The sequence below is a fragment of the Schistosoma haematobium genome, chromosome 7, assembly GCF_000699445.3.
Source record: "Schistosoma haematobium chromosome 7, whole genome shotgun sequence".
Taxonomy (NCBI): domain Eukaryota; kingdom Metazoa; phylum Platyhelminthes; class Trematoda; order Strigeidida; family Schistosomatidae; genus Schistosoma; species Schistosoma haematobium.
Genome location: NC_067202.1, coordinates 10,884,116 through 10,904,434, shown reverse-complemented (window position 1 = coordinate 10,904,434; position 20,319 = coordinate 10,884,116). Strand labels below are relative to the sequence as shown.

General features: G+C 33.6%; 1 protein-coding gene across 2 annotated transcripts in view; it reads right to left on the bottom strand.

Moving 5' to 3' along the window:
- MS3_00009587 (uncharacterized protein) overlaps positions 1 to 13,960 on the bottom strand; it is a 28,560-nt gene extending 14,600 nt beyond the window's left edge. The window contains exons 1-6 of one of the 2 annotated variants that reach the window (XM_051217971.1): positions 13,153 to 13,960; positions 11,731 to 12,117; positions 8,850 to 9,008; positions 7,902 to 8,406; positions 4,357 to 4,479; positions 3,099 to 3,116 (exon numbers count right to left, since the gene is read on the bottom strand). In XM_051217971.1, the coding sequence (XP_051064407.1) occupies positions 3,099 to 3,116; positions 4,357 to 4,479; positions 7,902 to 8,406; positions 8,850 to 9,008; positions 11,731 to 12,117; positions 13,153 to 13,440 (1,480 nt within the window). In that variant the 5' untranslated portion in view covers positions 13,441 to 13,960. Of the gene's footprint in view, positions 1 to 3,098; positions 3,117 to 4,356; positions 4,480 to 7,901; positions 8,407 to 8,849; positions 9,009 to 10,779; positions 12,118 to 13,152 lie in introns of those variants that run through there. The other variant, XM_051217972.1, reaches the window with a different exon arrangement.
- Between the last annotated feature and the right edge of the window lie 6,359 nt (positions 13,961 to 20,319).

The following is a 20,319-nucleotide window of genomic DNA, read 5'->3' as shown; positions in this document are numbered from 1 at the left end:
TAAATCTTCATCGACTGAGATGATTGGGCCAGGTGTTACGTATCCCTCACCACCGATTACCACGACGCGCAATGTTGACTAGTGTTAAGAATAGTTGGAAGAAAGTTAGGGGCGGCCAAACCAAAGCGTGGTATCAGTGCTTGAAGTCACTAACTTCTAGTCTGTGCCATGTTGGTAGATGCAGACTACTTGGCAAGGGTCCGTGTGACTATGGGTGACATGGCTCAGAATCAATCACATTGGTGTAGGTGTATACACTCTTTGTCTTCCTTTAAACTATAAGATTAAGATCCCTTCATATCTTTGTCTCTACGAACTAATTCTGTCTTCCCGTACTATGTCCTTAAATAAAATCTTTTGTATATTACCACCACTGAATTATCTACTTCTATGAATTTGGTGCTGTTTATCTTATTGTGCTAATGAGATATGGCAACTTGTACCTATGTACATATGTGCCTGGTCCTACGTTGTAACTGACTGACTGACTTAGTCAATGATTTTTTTTGTGAAGAATTTCATTTGAGAAGCGGTATAGCTACTAGTAAGTGCATATAATTTTTTTTTGGATTTCATAATTATTTGACTTAACTTAAGAGGTAATCAATGTTACGAAATTTGTCACGTAGTAACCAATCAGATGTTAAGCTATTCAAACATTACTAGTTGAAATACACCGGATTCAGTAAAGCTACTTATGGGTAGAGTGAACAAATAGTTAACAAAATAATCTTGTTCAGTTCATTGGTTTATGGAAATTTATTTATTATGGATGGAACTATTTCGGACCCACCAGAGAGAATCAGTTCTCTAAAGACTACAGGTGCACATTGTTGATGGGTGTGAAATACCACGAAACTGAGGTTCAGGGTTTGATATGGACTACCTAAAGTCACGCCACACGAAACGTATATCAACCGCTTCAGTCGATGTAGTTTCGTTATATAACCAACCGGTATTCCATCTTTAATTAATAATCTCAGTCTATTTCATAAACTGTTTACTCAACGGGTTCAACACATGCGAGCAACGCTTTCTCGGCGTTTGTGTTTGAAGTCTACCATTAACTAATGAATACCCTTTAATTTCGTGACAGATGTATCACTACCACAAGGTAGAACAGAGCGAATTTCTGTGAAGTACACTCATTATTTATTCGGCAAACTGACAAACTTACCTACGCAAAAGTTGTGTGTGCTTCTGGATCCGTGGTAAGATACCCAATAATCTTCAAATACTTATGTTAACCAAACGACGCGTAATGTAGCTAACTACTTTATCTATTTATTGAGTAGTATATATTTCAAATATAAAACAGCCTTGATATTGCGGTGCATTTTTAAGGGCATACTGTACGCAAAATATTCACACACGAGAATATGAAGATTAGAAAATTTTAACACAGAGAAAAATTATATAAAACGACAATATGGAAGAATAGAGACGTTGTCATCTCGCTTTTTCAATTTTCTAAACAAAAGGATACACAAGCGACGAAGTTTGTATTGTTACTATTTGTCATAAAGTACAACTGAGAGCGGTAAAAGTCTCTGTTGAAACAACAAGCAGGAATGTTTCTTTTTACGTTCGAAAACAAATCGCTCTTACAACAACTTACTGTCAGTTGAAATGAAGTAGAACGTATCAGATATTTTAATAAAATTGTAAATTACGGTTAAGTGCAAAAAAACGTTATCGAGAAACGAAAATGTGCATTGAATGTAAGAATTCATTTATTCTTATTATCATATGTAATATAATGTTAGTAAAATTGTTTAACAGTCAATTCAAGTCAGTAAACAAGAAATATATCACAGTAGAATCCAACTAAAGAGAGGTATCTGACTATTGGTATATAACACCTGACGCCTATTGTTTTCCACTAGACACATATGATAGTTATTTCATAGACTAAAATAAAAAATAGTTCACTCCAATACATTTTCTTTTTGAGGCTTCAGTTAATCAATAATAAATTCACCACATTTTAGTTATTAATATATGACTTCATTTCAGATATATTTAACAGTGAAACTGTAAGATAAGAGGTATGTAAGATTATTATTTCACTTTGAAACAACATTACATAATAACTTAACTGATCAACAACAAATATACACAATCATCAATAAGTTGTAGATATCATACATAAGTTTGTAAAATATCACCACACTACAAATTACCTAAATTTTCTTTCATTCGATAAGGAGTATTGGACATTTTTAATACAGGATCTAAAAGTCAGTATGATCGTGAAATGTTTTTTATTCTGATTTTAATCTACGGTCATTATTAATAATAGTGTCTGCTCTGGAAATATTCATAAATTCAGGATCTACGACAACTCATATACGTAAAAAAAATCATTTTCATAATTGGAGGTAACATTGTACAGTGTTTTCCCCAATTAATTTTTGCTTATGGCTCCTAGTGCTAAAACACATAGAACCCGATTTATAATGGAAAAGAATAATCAAACACATAGTCAGGGATCAATTAACACAAACACAGCCAATCAGAATGCAAATACATAAAAATAAACTGACAGTGATTGTGAAGCAATTCTAATGCCTTCACTTCTTAAATTAATTAATTCAGTGTTTAGATATTCAAACCAATCACTGAAAAAGGTATGTGTTTAAATATCTAAGCTTTAGATATACGTGTTTTTTTATGGAGAATAATAAACTATTGAATAAAACAAATACTTTGAGTAAGGTATTGTTTGATTGACAATTCTGATTTCAGGTAATTCATGTTACACGGAGATCATCAAACAATATCATCGATGGTATTCAATTCATTTCAATTATCTTTAAACTGCAACCGGAGCCACAACAATTCACAAAAGAACTTGAGGAAAGCTCTCTCTCTCTCTCAATGTCAACCAACAGTGTGAAACATGTAGAAACTAGTAATTGGTATACTTGAAAATAATAACTGACTAAAGAATGGGATGATTAAAACACAAATAAACACACACACACAAAGAATATTCTATTCATGAAAAAGGATATAAAAAACTAGATCTATTTAATTTATTGATAAATTTTTCCTACCATGTGCAAAAATCTGTTATTTTAATATAATTTGCTTACCTTTTTCAATGTAGAAGGCTACGTATAAAAGTGGGAGAGAAAAGAACAATAGATGAAAAAATGAAAAAGAGGAAACAGTCCATAAGTTCGGCAAACTATTCAACACATAAATAGTATTGATATTCAGAACAAAAAAAAATCACATGCATGTTTCAGTTGTGGGAGCATTGGGTTAAGCATTTGAAACATTCAACTAGTAGTCATTAGGTCTGATATTCCTGGTACTAGAATTATTGATAAGAGATTTCTAACCGTTTACGAAATCTCAAGAATTCCACTAATTTGAACCCCAAACGGAAGCTCTACTTCTGAGGTTAGCTTATGTACAGAAAGCAAGACTATTCATGGGTTTATGTATGGTCTTCATATTCTGAAAAGTGTCTGGAAATACTAAACTGGAGAAAAAAAAGTAATTATCGTGTTAGCCACACATAATCCGTTGTTTATCCAGACGATACCATTACGCATGGATTGGACGAAGTGCATTCCGATTTCTTCCGGCTTTCGAAGGCTAGTTCGAGGAAATTTTCGGGGCTCTTAATACGAGTCAGCGAGTTCGAATCCTGACCCGAATTACTTCGACTAAAAGCTTGATAAGTGTTAAATAAAGTGATATATATATATATATCACAGAACACTGTAGAATAATAAATGATAAATATGTATGTTAAATGTCGACTCTGATTGATTCGAATAAAACAACTGTGACATTAGAAATAATTTTTCGAAAATACAGTCGAACAAAATATTCAGTATGAACCGCAAAAGCTTGTACTTACTTAATCATTCTTCATCAGCATAATGTTAATGCATATCCAACTAACTAAAGTATAACATTCACAATAACTCATTCTCTAGAAATTGAAGTTATCACTGTGCTATGAAGACTACCACACTTGACCTTAAGGAATATAAACGATTAAATGACTAACTGTTGATTGATTCCTGGCACAAATATACCATACATTGATGGTTGCGACTGCTATACAACCCAAAAACCTACACATTTTCACCTTTTAAATGCTTACGCTAAAAATTTTATCTGTTGAAAATGAGACAGTATATCTTATCCAAACTGTAACTGAGTCAGTTAATTAGTTTTGTGGTTATATTGAAAAACAGATAGGTGGAACTTATTGATTTTCTTATCTGCAGATGTGATGGTGAAAAACTTAACAAGAAATCGGATTGATAATAAATAATAATAATAATAAACGTTCAGTACATAGAATAGTTGAATTGAAAGAAAAGTACTTACTGGCAAATAAACGTCCAAATGTATTTCCTGCACCAATTGACGAAATGATAAAACCAGAATCTTCAAGTTTCCAATTCACTTCCGCTAATAGATCAGGTAACATTAAAAAAGGGACAACCAATCCTGAATGGGAAAAAAACCAAAAAACGAGTTCAAGTAACAACAAATAAATATTTCGATTATTAATATGATCTTTGGTCAGTTCCAGCTAATTTCTCTATGCATAAATAATAAAGCAAATTGAACAGAAGAGGAGTAGGAAGAGGGCTATAATGTCCAAAACTTTGAATATTACAATCGCTACAAATTGTGCATACTTACATACTAGCGGTCAGCTGTATAGGTGGTGGTAGGTAACCATGGTTACGTGAACAGTAAACGTTTTCACAATAACCTGATCACACTTGGCATCTCATGTATCCTGAAACATGGTGTAATGTCTAGTTTGGTAAGAATATTAATCAAATATTAGGCGATGTACAATCACAAACGTATGTGTAACTATTCGACTGTAAGTAAGCTTGCATATTATTCTCTGAAATTATTTCCATGGGAGGATTAAAAAACCAAAAAGAACAAAAACCCTTTACAAAAAAAGAAAATGCAAAATAACTACGAAAATTAATTTTCATATAGAGGAGTACATTGAACTTAGGATAATTCATCCTGAAGAGAGTAAGGAATGTTATATAGGTCAACTTAATGATTACTCAGAGAATATGAACGACGACTTTTGAATGTAAAATAATCCAGTATTTTTTATAAGTAAATAAAAATAAAGTTGAGAGATCTAACATAAACCTTTTGATTATTTGTTCACTAGTGACCAGATGATGATTTCTCGGATCGCAAGTAGGAGGTACTCAAATAAACCAAGAAAAGGGTAAGCAGCAGCACCTGATAATATTACCAGCCGAAGCACTCAAGTCATACATACAAGCAACTGCAAACATGATCCACATTCTATTCGGGAAGATTTGGGAGGAGGAACAAGTCCCAATAGACCGGAAACAAAGATACCTCGTCAAGATACCAAAGAAAGGAAACCTGAGCAAATGTGTAAACTACGGAGGCATCACACTACTATCAGTACAAGGAAGACTTTACAACAGAGTGTTGCTGAACCGGATGAAAGATTCAGTAGACGCTCGTCTTCGAAATAAACAGGCTGGATTCCGTAAGGATCGGTCACGCACAGACTGAATAGCGACATTATGGATTGTTGTTGAGCAATCAATTGAATGGAACTCATAGCTATACAGCACATTCCTTGTCCATGAGGTGTTTGACAGCGTGAATAAGAGAAGCTTATGAAATCTTCTTTGATATTATGGTGTGCCTGATAAAATTGTCAATATGATCTGGAATTCATTTTACGGATTTTCTATGGATTTTTGAAATTGATTCAACGAAATTTGAGTCCTCAAGACGTTGAAGATCTGATCTGTATCGAAGTTACAACAATAAAAATGCAGTTCTAACTCATTTCAATTGTTATTTATTTATTTGAAACGATCACGTGTGTTTCAATGGCAAGACTTTTAAGAAGTATTGCTAGTGATCAATCTAATAATAAAAACGTGAATTTGAAATAACATAGCAGTGTTGTGCAACGACCGAATATGTAAACAGTGATTCTTAAGAAACTAACAACTTCGAATAAATAACTTAAAATTCTCTATAGAACTGTAGCTCACTGTATCTGATTTGTTGTAAACTTTAGGCCTTCAATTACAATGTAACTCTAGTCCAATCTTGACTTCAATTAGTAGGAAGGTCGGGAATTAGGTTTCTCTTTAGCTAGTAGTATACATCATTAGAGATGTATTAAGTATATCCATAAGAGAAGTTATGCTCAAACTTTTTCACTGAATGATCCCGTACACTTACTTGCCTAGGTAATATGAAACCAAAAATACTATTACGATACACAAAACACAATAAATATAAGAGTCAGCCTACTTTACTAAAGCCTTGAAAATGACAAACTACTAGTTGCTTACAAAAATAGGAAATTATTCAATGACACTTAAAGATAATATAATTAATTCATAATTATATTGAAATTAGAAAAACAAATTCTATGTGAATCATGAAAACTCTGCTGACTGAAAAGGAAATTAACAATTATATTTATAAAAATTAACTGTGTCAACTAAGGACATAGCTGGAATTGGACATTTGAACCGATCAATGTGAATATTACTTCTATGGGTATAAAAGACTTATATATAAAAAAACATGGTTAACAAGTTAACATTTGACCATTGGATCGACCATTTAGAAATAAATAGTAAACTAAATATATCGGTGGAACAATTACAGTGAAGCAAACATTATTTTTATTTGCACCGAACTCCTTAATGAAAGTAAATCCTATATTGGATTGCTAGAATTGAATCAATCATAACAATGGAAAATGATCAACTATTCTAAATTATCCACTCTCAGATCAATCAAAGTGGAGAAAATCACTACATTTCAATTTATATTGACAACTGGCTTAGCTCTTTCATGGAGCCAAAACACTACGTGGAACACCATCTTTTAGGAAATATATGCAAACATTCACACTGAGCTATAAAAGATTAATGTTATTGTAAGCAAAGATGGATGGCGGCTAGCAGTGGAATCAAGGACGCGCGTTTCATTCAATTTGGGACTCGTCAGTTGGATGTACCTGCTTGTGACTTAAGGTAATATCGAGGCAATATGCACATATGCAAATAACACTGATGAATTACAGTGCTTAATATTAATGGGAAGATACAAACAAACAACACAAAATGAACTAATGTCATCGTCAGGTTCAATTTACTGGCAAACTAATTCAAGTGGCAAACGTGAACAGCATTGGATGGTAACGTGATCCTATATAGATAACATGTTTGATACAAAATCCAAGAGTGATGGTTTCTATTTGTATTTGGATTGTTAAGGTTAACTATAGGGAAATCTCATGTACAGAAAGAGACTTTTATGAATTATTGTAGAGTCCTCAAATGCCCTGGTACGGCCGAGGGTGAGGAGAGTCAGTTCTCCCTCTCGAGATGCTCTCATATACAGCCACTGCCAGGGAAGTCCTACTCAGTGCATTATTGAGGCAGAGGTGTTAATTACGAAATCGAGAGAACGGAAAGCGAATGTTCGACGCTTTAACCGGATCGGTGGATATGGAGGATCCATCTAGGGGAGTTGGAAAACCCTAATTGCAAACCAAAGGTATACTTGAGCTCCAGGATCCTGAGGGGACAAATGGCATATGAACCAATCTATGACCACTGGCTACCATGGGACTGCATATTCTGACGTCGCTCCACTGCCTTGCGGATCAGACCTGTAGGTCGAAGGCTCCGGGTGCAGCCCTCTAAGAAAACCACCTGCTTCGGTCTAAACGCCCCGGCATTATCACAGCCCACACACAAATCAAGTGACTTGTGTGGCGCATATGTATTCGGAGCACCTTCTTATTAATATTTATGTGTTCAAACAAATAAATATATCTAAACTCAAATAAAACTGATTAGTCCAATTTTATCACTTACCAAGCATAGCCATCATACTTGAGAAAAGAAAAAATAAGAATGTAATATTGGACAACAATTTCGGTGATAATAAATCTTGCATAAATATACCAATTGGACTATATGTCGAACAACAGAATAGTGCACTACCAAATAATCTGATACAATTATCAAAACATTTTGGACAACGTGTATAGACAGCTTCCTCGTCATCATTAATCAGAATTGTATCACGATTATCATCCTCTTCTTCAATATCAATATCGTCTAATCCTAATTCAACAACACCAACATCACCATCATCACCAATATCCACTCCGTAATCTATGAGTTCTTCTTGTAGTTGTTGACGTTGTAAACCAGCATTGGTTATTGTGCTTCCATCATAGTCAATTTTTTGACTAAGACCAAGTTGATTAGATACAGGAGCTGCAGAACTTTCTAAATTCTCTGTATTATTTACGTATCCTATAGAATCAATTCTATCTGAATTTATATTTGCTCCATGCTGATTTATGTTGCTACCCTAATTGGAGTTTGTAAAACAGAGAAAATATAAACTGATATTAATGAATATGTATATGTGTTAATAGTTGATTAAATACTCCGAAAGCGAAACGTGTATATTTAGATCATTTCAGTTCTAACATTAAAAGTGTGCTCAACTTGAAGTGAACAATTTAAAATTATCAGTAACTTCGACATAAAATGTAGTTATCCTCTAGGTCATTTCCGGTTGTCGTCAAGTGACCTCATTTGGTTACTTCTGATTGGCTCACTATACTTGTCACCATGTTCAGATTCATGCATTTGTTTCGACACACAATAAATTTAAGGAGTAGTGATACCAGTCGGTTGCACAAAATGATGTAAGCAGACCGGGGTTCAAATCTGCAATTTAGGGGGTGAAAAGCCGAACGCCTTAATCAATGGCTCCACAACATCATATTTGAGCATTTATACACTTACCAATGGAATAGAGAGTTGAGGTAGGCCACTCAAAGGAACATTATGTACAATAGATTGTTGATTGTTTAGCGGAATAGATGGGCATGGAGCTGGTGGTATAAATTGATTAGTAAACAAATTACTTGAATTAGCAATACTTAAATTTGTCTGACTACAATGCTAAAAAGAAAAAGAAAAGAAGAAATTAGAAGTTATTGTTATCATAGTGATTATATGCTATGCAGAACGATCATATTTTTTTTATGTATCTGGATAAAATAAAGTAAAACAACAGACTATGAACTACATTTAAGCGTTAGTTCAGTCGCTTATCAGTTAATACTCCACATATATACATCTTACGACGAGCATTATTCAGTTTTACGATATATACAGATAATAATGTTATGAATGTTTAATTATAGCTAGTAAAAATCTGACATCAATTGACAGTGTAATAATTCAGAAAGTACTAAACAGTTGTTTTATCTTAGTAAATCTTCGATTTCATTCATCACTAAAGTGACAGAATTAGGTCACTTTCTAAATGTCCTATGGGATAAAGTAATCAAATGAAACTCGTAAATACAAGCAAGAAATGAATTCAAGCCACTTGATAACAGTATTGAACGGTATAAACGTGTTGGAGAGAGAACTAAAGAATTTTTTGTTTTCATTTATAAAATGGATAAAACTTTTGCTTGGTAATTCGAAAGTGATATCATTAAATATGAATTAGTTGATGAAGTAACACTTATTTGTTGTGGACATAAGTAATATTGCATTCCAAATTCTAATTCTAAACTATCACATATCATTAATTGACATTTATAATATGAATAAGGCTTTCAATGCTTTTTTTCTCTAGCTGTTTTGATTTCTGTCGGTTGTGTTCCATTTTCCCATATATTACCTTGTCCCTTTATCCAATAGACATAATATAATAGTAGTTTTGATAACGTTATCTGAAGTTAAAGCATTTACCGTAACGGTGTGGTAGTATCATTATTATTATTTTAAAAATACCATAAGTTTCTTTTTATTTGCTTGACCAATCAGCTATGCGTTGAATAGAGTAGAATAGTAGAAATACCTAATCTACAAGGTGTATACTTTTTCTGAATAATAGAAAAATAATTAAACAACAAAATATCTACCAATTCGTTTGGATCAATGTGTACTACGTTTAAAGGGGTTAGCGATATTGTATCCCATTTAAAGACCTAAATAAGATGTGGATGGCCTGTAAACAATAACTAATACTTTTGTGTAATGTTGGGGTTCGCATATCGAGCTTATTTGAATGGGTCCTGCAAAAAAATGGGTTAGAAAATGATAAAACTAAAAGGCAAAAGTGTACTATCAACTGCACTAGGATATAATGCTAGAAGAGTTTTTCCCCAAAACGAAAAACATTTACAACGATGATACTCACCCACAACAAAAGGTTCAAAAAAGGCCCGACCCTGAAATTAGTACATCATATCTTGGCAATATATGATCGGTCTCAAGTAGCTATCCCTTAACATATGTAGTCATATTTGCAAATCGTTAAGAGCATATACTAACCCGGTAGTGAAGATTTACCGTAAGGGATAGGAAATTAAATGACTTTTGACTACTAGACAACTACATCAAATTTTTTCTTAATTATAATACAAAAATCTATAATTCAACGTGTGCATATTACCAATGAATAAATGATATGTGAATTCAATATTCATCAATAATACATGGATTATTTGTGTCAACTTTTTATCTTATTAAAACATGATTGTAGTTACCTTTTATTTTTTTTATTTTAGAAAAATGTCGAAAGCATAGATTAAGTGAAACTATAACTGTCTGCATTCCAATATATACGAATAATAAATTATATATATATATATATATATATATATATATATATATATATATATATATATATATATATATATATATATATTCACTGGTCACTGATTAGGAGTGCGTTTGACCAGTCAATATAAGAGAAAGTGGGAAGGCGTTTGAGCGAATGTTTCGCTTTACTTCATATATTTGTCTTTCATGAGATAGATTAATTTAGCATTTAAATGTACTGAACATTCAGACCATAAAATTCACAGTCACAATCAATATAATCATATTTATAGTGATGTAATGAATACTATGTATATTGATGTTTGATCCAATCACACATATATTGGCTGTTTTTAATAGGATGTTCAACCACTGTATGTTAGATAACACTATTGTACAATGGTTCCTAAATTAGACAGTGACAACCTGCTGTAGTGTGTTTATTCACACACACACAGAGAGAGATTTTACAATCAGTTGACATTTGATAAGCAAACAATATAGCAAATGTAACATCGTTGCGAAATATCATAGACTGACTGAAGTTTGACATCCACACCTTTGAAGAGAATAAGCATAAGCGCGCCAAACTGAGAGTCCTGGACCATAGTCCCTGTGATGCAGTCGTGAATGTACACTACCGAGGAGTCTCATACGAAGACGAAACAACTGTCCAGTGCTTCCTGGTTTGCAGAAACGGATCAACTAAAATCGGTTCGTGATTTAAACTACAAAAATAGACATTGGTCTTAACAAAACAAACGATACACCATCACAGAGAATATAATTGATAAACGTTCTTATTAACTAATTTGTCAATTAACAAATAACTTTAATTGACTCATGAACTCAATTATTAAATAGTTTTTTGTTTGTACAAATATTTTGTCAATAAATAATGATTAGAAATTATGCACTTCAACATACAACAAATACAAAATGAATATATTTAGAAATTTCTGTGGTCATACATTAGTATCATATAGTCACTTATTACTACCTATATCACAAATCCAATGAAAATATATTTAATAAAATATACGACATAAATAGATAAACACACCTCTGGTTGTTGTTTAACATCCGGATGTATAACCGTTGACGGTAAACGAAATGCTGTAGTTGATGAACGATTCGGACGATTATCTACAGCTGTCGCTGGTAATATCGGTAAATTAATACTAAATTTATGACTGATTGGTAATTGTTTTGATGATAACGCTGATGAGTCAACAACTTGACGAACTGGACCAATATAAAAGAAATCTTTTTTATATTGTGGTCTTGACATTTCTTTACGAATAATTAATTGAATATCAGCTTTCATTTCATCGTCTAATAAATCGGCGCCAGCAGTATTACCATTATTATTATGCGGATCTACAATATCGATTGATGTAAGATGAGAAGTTAAACTAGCCTCGGATGTAGTACGTTTTAAACTAACAGTCTAAAATGTAAAACAATATTATTCATAATAAATGAAAAGAAAGCAGACACTAACTGATAGAGCAAAGTAAGTGTAATATATAATATAAAATTTTAAGCACTGATGATTAATTTCTGCTAGATGTTTATTAATCCTCACGAAAGCACACATTAAAAAAATGAAACAATTTATCACTAGTATGTGAAAAGTTCCTAAGGAAAAATGATTAGGATGACATTTATTGCTGAATTTAAGACAAAAGAACTGGTCGGTAGACCGAAGAGTTAATATTACTTTACGACTTATTTCATTTTGTACAGAAAGTCTCTTATTCATAGAACGTATTTTTCGATTGAAATTCAACTGCCAGAATTGGGAGATTTCGAATTCAACCACGTATGAACTACTTACATTGAGTATTCCAGAGAAAATAGAACATCTGCTCCATGTTTTTAGGACTTTTAGCAATCCAATTGGTGATATATCAAGCACTGAAGAAAATGAACTTTATGGAAGATGAAACATTATTACACTCTCTAATGAACATCCAAACTGAATCAATGAAGTTGTTTAAATATATGGATTACCATAGTCTTTCTCTGTCAGCAAAAACACTGAATATGTCAGGTCTTAAATTATTTTTGCCTCCTGATTCACTGACTAGGTGATTTTTGATTCAATGAGTTCACTAAAGTTATAAAAGTCTGTGCACGTTATTCGAAATAAAAATATTTGAGTGTGATAAAACAATGTGCGACATTTCTGCCAAAGTTGATGATATCATATCAAAATCAGTAAAGTACTGAAAAATCATTCTACGAGCCCGACACCGATCCAATTTACACTACATAACATGAAACAAGCCAATCAAACAGCCTGAGTAATGAGGATATTCCACAAAAACGGGACAAGTTTATTGCTACAAATGTGAAGTATTGTGAAGGGGGTTAAGATTGATAGATGTGAAATTTGGAAAAATAGATTTTAATGATCTCATTTGATGTTTTTTGGAGAAACAATAAAACATCTGGTTAAGCAAACAAGTAAAAAACAAACCTCAGAAACAGAACGAATCGGATGTGTCCTTGTTTGAGCAGGATCACGTCCTGTTGTTGATGGTAGTGGTGGGTTAGTAGTACCACTTAGAAAAGCCAGTGAATTTGATGTATTGACAGAAATCATTTGATTATTATCAGAAGGTATGGGCGCATTTCTAGATCCCGTGAGTCCACCACCATCTAAATACACTGGATTTTCTCCAGATGCCAATTGAACAGTGGCAGTATCATAATTGGGCATATTCACGGTACTCTGTATGCATACAAATACACAATATGACATCATTAAGATTTAAAATAACACCATTTTTATTTGCTTTTTTCATGCGGAATAAGACAAATTCTAAACAATTTTAACAGTATATATAAATTTGTACTTTCACTTACTAACACTTACTAACGTTGGTGGGTATCTGCACACATTAGCTCAATGGATAAAGCATTGGCGTTTAAGGCGATGAAGTTCAGTTTTCAGTATGAACATCAACACCAACTACATGCAGGTGTATCCATCTGACGAGCCCAACATAGGACAAAACACGTGTATCAGATTTCAATTCTAGCCAAAAGATAAATATTACTAAAACTAGTGACAAAAGTTTATATCAAGACAATCCGATCGAGATATACATATGACAACAGAGACTGGTCAACTGCAGTGCCAAACATAAGCAATGAGGAAAGTTAAAACCCTTTGTAAAGTGTTTTATCATGAAAAGAAGAGAACAGTATGTTTGATTATCATTGAAAGAAATATATATGTACACCTTTCATGAATTCCAGAAATTGAAAATCACGTATACAAATAAAAAAGTGAGATGACAGTAAACGTACGAAAAAAAGTTTATCAAAATTAGCAAGTATGAGGATAACAGTTAATTTAATTATCTGTATTAAAAAAGAAACAGTAAACACATATCCAGCTTAGTCGATTATAAAAAACACTAAATGTGAACTCCATACCAGATTATTACTGAAGTGATTGAGAACGTGATTCGGATACTTTAGTTTTAAAGTAATATAAAAATAACACTTTCAAGTGAGATAAAGAATAAGTATACTCTGTATTAGAGTTGAAGATTTATCACATTCTACTGTCTGTTTGCTGATTTTAATTAAATATTGATATTGAGCAGATAGAGATGTAGTTTGAAGGTAATTTTGAATAAGAGTTAAATAATACATACATAATTAATATTAAGCTCCACCTGTAGCACTTCTAGGGTTACTGTTGGTCCAAAGACCGGGTAATGGAGGAGGGTTGGACATTACTAAAACAAAGCTAACCAAAATAAACAATTTAAAACATTTGAACTCTACCAAAATAAGTTGAAAGATCTTCATTCAGAAGAACTAAGACACCTCGTGGTGAAAGCCAAGATTCTTCGAAGAAACGAGGCTGATAACCTTTCTAACAACCACAGCAACAATTAATATACGAACATGCAATGTCCGCACAATGTGGGATACCAAGAGGACTAATGAAATAGCTACAGAAATGAGCAGATACAACTTGACCGTGCTCCGAATAGGCGAAATCCATTGTATCCAAGCTCGACGCTGTATTCCTAGCATGTTGAGGACGTTCGATCCGCAGAACTCACTTGGAAAAGGTCCTAATTTTGCAATTTTATTCTGAAAATCTGAATTTTATGTTTTCACGCCAAGAGACGCTTGGTTGACCTACAGCTTACAGTTCCCACTAAGAAATCCTTTACTGTCATTGGTTGACGGATTTTTTATTACGCAATTTTTTGGCTCTCCCAAGGGAGTTTCTATCATTGTATAAATAAGCTTGATTTGTGTGCTCAGTAACCTGGTATTTTCTGGGTGCTTGTAGAATACATTCTCTACGCCTCATCAAGACTTCTTGATCTAGTTAGCAGAGCCGGGTATTACAGATTAGAATAACCTTCGTTCCGTTTACCGAGTAAGGTGAACTCGTAATAGCATTCAAGCATATCAGACCACGAAGAAGAAAATGCGCCGCACACTCACGGAGTTGCTCTTATGCTGCCCAAACGAGCATGTAAAGCATTTATAAGATGAGAATCTCATGGACGCTGAATCATCAAAGCATCATGCAAAACAAAGAAGGAGGGAATCACAATAAATGTTATCCAGTGTTATGCACTCACCAATTATAGCAACGTGTCCGATAAACATAGGTTTTATGAGAGGCTGCAATCGATCGTAGCGAAGACCCCACATTAGGACCTAACAACTGAAACTGCAAACATGCTCCATATTCTATTCAGGGAGATTTGGGAGGAGGAACAAGTTCCGACAGACTGGAAACACAGATACCTCAACATGATACGAAAAAAAGGAGACCTGAGCAAATGTGTAAACTACAGAAGCATCACACTACTGTCAGTACGAGGAAAACCTTTCAACAGAGTGTTGCTGAACCGAATGAAATATTCAGTAGACGCTCACCTTCTAAATCAACACACTGGATTTCGCGAGGATCTGTCGAGCCCAGACCGAATAGCGACACCACGGATCGTTGTTGAACAATCAATTGAATGGAACTCATCGCTATACAGCACATTCCTTGTCCATGAGGTGTTTGACAGCATGAATAGAAGAACCATGTTAAACCTCCCTCGACATTATAGTGCACCTGAGGAAATCGTCAGTATCATCCGGGACTCATACGACGGACTACACTGCAATGTGGTGAGTGGAGGACAGCTGACAGATGCATTCCCAGTAGTTATATTTTGAAGGGAAAAAGAAAAGAGGAAGGCCGAAGAACACACGGCACTAAGAGTTGGAAGAAGACATAAAAAGGACGAATAGCAACTGGAAACAACTGGAAAGGGTTGTCCAAGACACATGAGCCAACAGAGTAGATTTCAAGGGATTCAGTTAATGGTCCCAGTGACTGTTAGAGAGATTTATTACTATTACTTATATACTAAATGTCAAATCAAGTAAATATGACGTACTGAGAACAAGTAATAATTTAGAGATATAAGCAACAGTTACAAAGAGATTTCAAGAAAGATGAAGTACTGAGTTGAAGAATAATAGACTCCAACTCCACTAGGCGGACCTTGTGTATCCACCTTACGTCATCTAGTTTATGTAAATACACCGTCGTTACCACATGCAGACAGTGAGTAGGACTTCCATGGAAGAGTCTATAAACCAGAGACCATACGAGCACTTTGAGAGGTAAAGGACCCTCCACCTCCCATCGTACTAAGGCATTTAGTACCTAAGAATCCTTCATATCTACCACATACTACTAGTTACCGTGAGGGCACATGTTTAATGATTTGGAACCGGACCAATTTTTCAAACTTACTGAACCTAAATGATTCAAAACGATATGATGTGATGAAGCAATAACTATCCACAAAATCGACTTGTTAACGTGCGTTCTAGGTAGAAGAATGAATTTTTTCTCAAACATAATAACATTCATATGTACAAAATATTAGATACATAATTAAGTATGATTAAATGTCTTCATAAGCAATTGAATAATAAGAGTTTCGTAAGTCAATTATTTCACTCAATTAATTCAGACTTAATTATTAGGCATACTTCTTTCTTGAAACATCAATAACTTAGGATTATCTTCAATCATTAAAATATTGTTGACTAACTAAAAAAGATAAATAGTTTGTTTCCATAGTTTTTAAACCACAAACTGATCTAATTCGGACCACACTCTTTGTCTGCCCTTTAAGCGTGAGATTAAAATTGCTTTAAGCTTTTATTTCTACGAACTAATTCTTTCTTTTTGTATTATATCCTTATACACAATCTTTTATATATTACTACCATTGGAGTAACTACTTCTATGAATTTGGCATTCATCTTGTGCTAATGAGGAGTGACAACTTGGACTGATGCATATATGTGCCTAGTCGTACGTTGCAGCTAACTGACTACCAAGACTGATAGATGGATGGAGTGGATTTTGAACATGAAACCTCAATGTTTATGGGTCGAGAAAACTAATCAGTAATTCATTGGTTCCTAATTAATACGCATACAAGTGATAAACGAAATTATTTTTCCAACACCTAGTTTTTAAATGAAATGGAATAAAATGTGAATGTTTATCATAAAAGGTCACCATAAATTGAATATTTAAAATACAGTACATCGAATGAATGTGCTGGTTATTAATATAATTTAAATACATAGATATATGTGTATGATGAAAAGAATAGTTATACCAAAATTTTAACCTTGACCGATGTGTACAATGATAATAAGTATTTATTTTCATTTCTCTCTGCATAGATTATTAGCAGAAAAATATCTAGTCTTTGGACGGAATTAGTTCATACATTTGTACAAATGATGCATATATATATAATTCTGATAATAGTACTTTCATTACACAACAAGTCAATATTAATTGTGACGGACATTCCAGAAATGTGCACTCCAGGCAAAGAGCAAAAGTTTGAGTTGAATTGGCAAAAGTTACTATACTGAACAGTCGCATGATGGAGACTGCAATGGAAAAGTTAGATATTCATTCAACTTCTGAAACTTTTGAAGATTACTTTGAAAGGTTTGAAATCTGGGCTATGACCAAGGAAGAAGATGAGGATCTTAATATTGTGGCACACTTCCTCACATTCATTGGAAAAGAATCATACAGCTTATTAAGAACTCTAGCTATGCCAGAAAAGCCTATCTCGCTTCCTTATACAACTCTCAAGGAACTACTGCTAGACTATGTCCAGTATACAAATTTCGAATGCGGTAAAGGAGGAAGATCTCGTAAAATGATTTCATGAGGATATAAAAACACCACTACATTACTACGTCATCCCAACCCAGTGCATACTCAAGGTTATGCAGACAATTCATTGAGTTTGGATGCAGTTCACGAGGATTGGGACACGTTTGGTCAGTGCTTGTCCTGTTGCAAGTTCCACTATTCTAATTCATGTAAATTTCGTAATTCTAAGTGCTTCAAATGTCGTGATATTGGACAAGTTCAGTCAGTTTGTAATGCTAATGTTCATCTTACTGTAACTAATATTAAGTCTTGTAATTCTGATTCTACTGAGTCGAGTATTCATGATGATCACTTATCTTTATCAACGATTTCAAAAGACAGTGCAGAGTCATATGGCAGTTCAGAGTTGAATGAAATCCAGAATTCTTGTGAGACAACAGTTTCTAATCAACCGATTTATCAGAATTCTCATGCTATTGTACGAGGTATGACTTTTCCTAATGATCCACATATTTCTAATGAAATTACTTGCAATTCTGAGGAAAATATGTTAAATGAACCTAATCATGATCGGAAACCTGATGTGGTTTAGATAGATGCTGATTTTTCTAACGATCCTACGCTCTGCAATGACAGTCCTAATGAATTTCATAAGACTATTTCAGAAGAATCAAATCCTGATGTCATATCATATATTACCTATCCTCATAATGCATTTGATCCTTGTGAAAAACCTGCTCAATGCGAAGCACGAGTACTAAGTGACCTCGAGTTTGATTACATTTCAGATGATTTCATATCAACTGCTGTTTACCCTTATCACAAAAAACAGTTCTAATGTTTACTCTAAACAATGTGAGAAATATGTTTTAAATGAAGCCACATTATTCATAATTTGGGGATATAAAGATCCAACATTATTTCGTGGGGAGGATAGTGTTGAAAAATCTATGGTTCGAATTCTAGATATTATTGATTTCATTACAAAACCGACATGCTGGTTGTATACAATTCCAGGTGAGTCTGTTCCGATTTTGTTTGTTAATTCCAATACTAATGAGCACTTTCTAGATACTACAAAGTTTTTATCTTATACAATGTCGGACAGACTCAGGATGAACTTAACAAGAAGACGTACAACCGATTACAAACACTTATACTTCTGTTTAAGCTGTGGCGGATGTGGTGTTTGAACGAATTAATAGTACCTTTGTACTTGTTGAATGCTCGATTTCGAATTCCAAATACAATACATTCGTTTGTGCTTGTGTCTCACTTCTTAATTCAATTGAGTTAATTCTGGGATTCCTAGTTCATAATACAATTCAAATAATTCAAAACATTATATTGGCGTCGTGATGGAGACTGCAATGGAAAAGTTAGATATTCATTCAACTTCTGAAACTTTTGAAGATTACTTTGAAAGGTTTGAAATCTGGGCTATGACCAAGGAAGAAGATGAGGATCTTAATATTGTGGCACACTTCCTCACATTCATTGGAAAAGAATCATACAGCTTATTAAGAACTCTAGCTATGCCAGAAAAGCCTATCTCGCTTCCTTATACAACTCTCAAGGAACTACTGCTAGACTATGTCCAGTATACAAATTTCGAATGCGGTAAAGGAGGAAGATCTCGTAAAATGATTCATGAGGATATAAAAACACCACTACATTACTACGTCATCCCAACCCAGTGCATACTCAAGGTTATGCAGACAATTCATTGAGTTTGGATGCAGTTCACGAGGATTGGGACACGTTTGGTCAGTGTTTGTCCTGTTGCAAGTTCCACTATTCTAATTCATGTAAATTTCGTAATTCTAAGTGCTTCAAATGTCGTGATATTGGACAAGTTCAGTCAGTTTGTAATGCTAATGTTCATCTTACTGTAACTAATATTAAGTCTTGTAATTCTGATTCTACTGAGTCGAGTATTCATGATGATCACTTATCTTTATCAACGATTTCAAAAGACAGTGCAGAGTCATATGGCAGTTCAGAGTTAAATGAAATCCAGAATTCTTGTGAGACAACAGTTTCTAATCAACCGATTTATCAGAATTCTCATGCTATTGTACGAGGTATGACTTTTCCTAATGATCCACATATTTCTAATGAAATTACTTGCAATTCTGAGGAAAATATGTTAAATGAACCTAATCATGATCGGAAACCTGATGTGGTTTAGATAGATGCTGATTTTTCTAACGATCCTACGCTCTGCAATGACAGTCCTAATGAATTTCATAAGACTATTTCAGAAGAATCAAATCCTGATGTCATATCATATATTACCTATCCTCATAATGCATTTGATCCTTGTGAAAAACCTGCTCAATGCGAAGCACGAGTACTAAGTGACCTCGAGTTTGATTACATTTCAGATGATTTCATATCAACTGCTGTTTACCCTTATCACAAAAAACAGTTCTAATGTTTACTCTA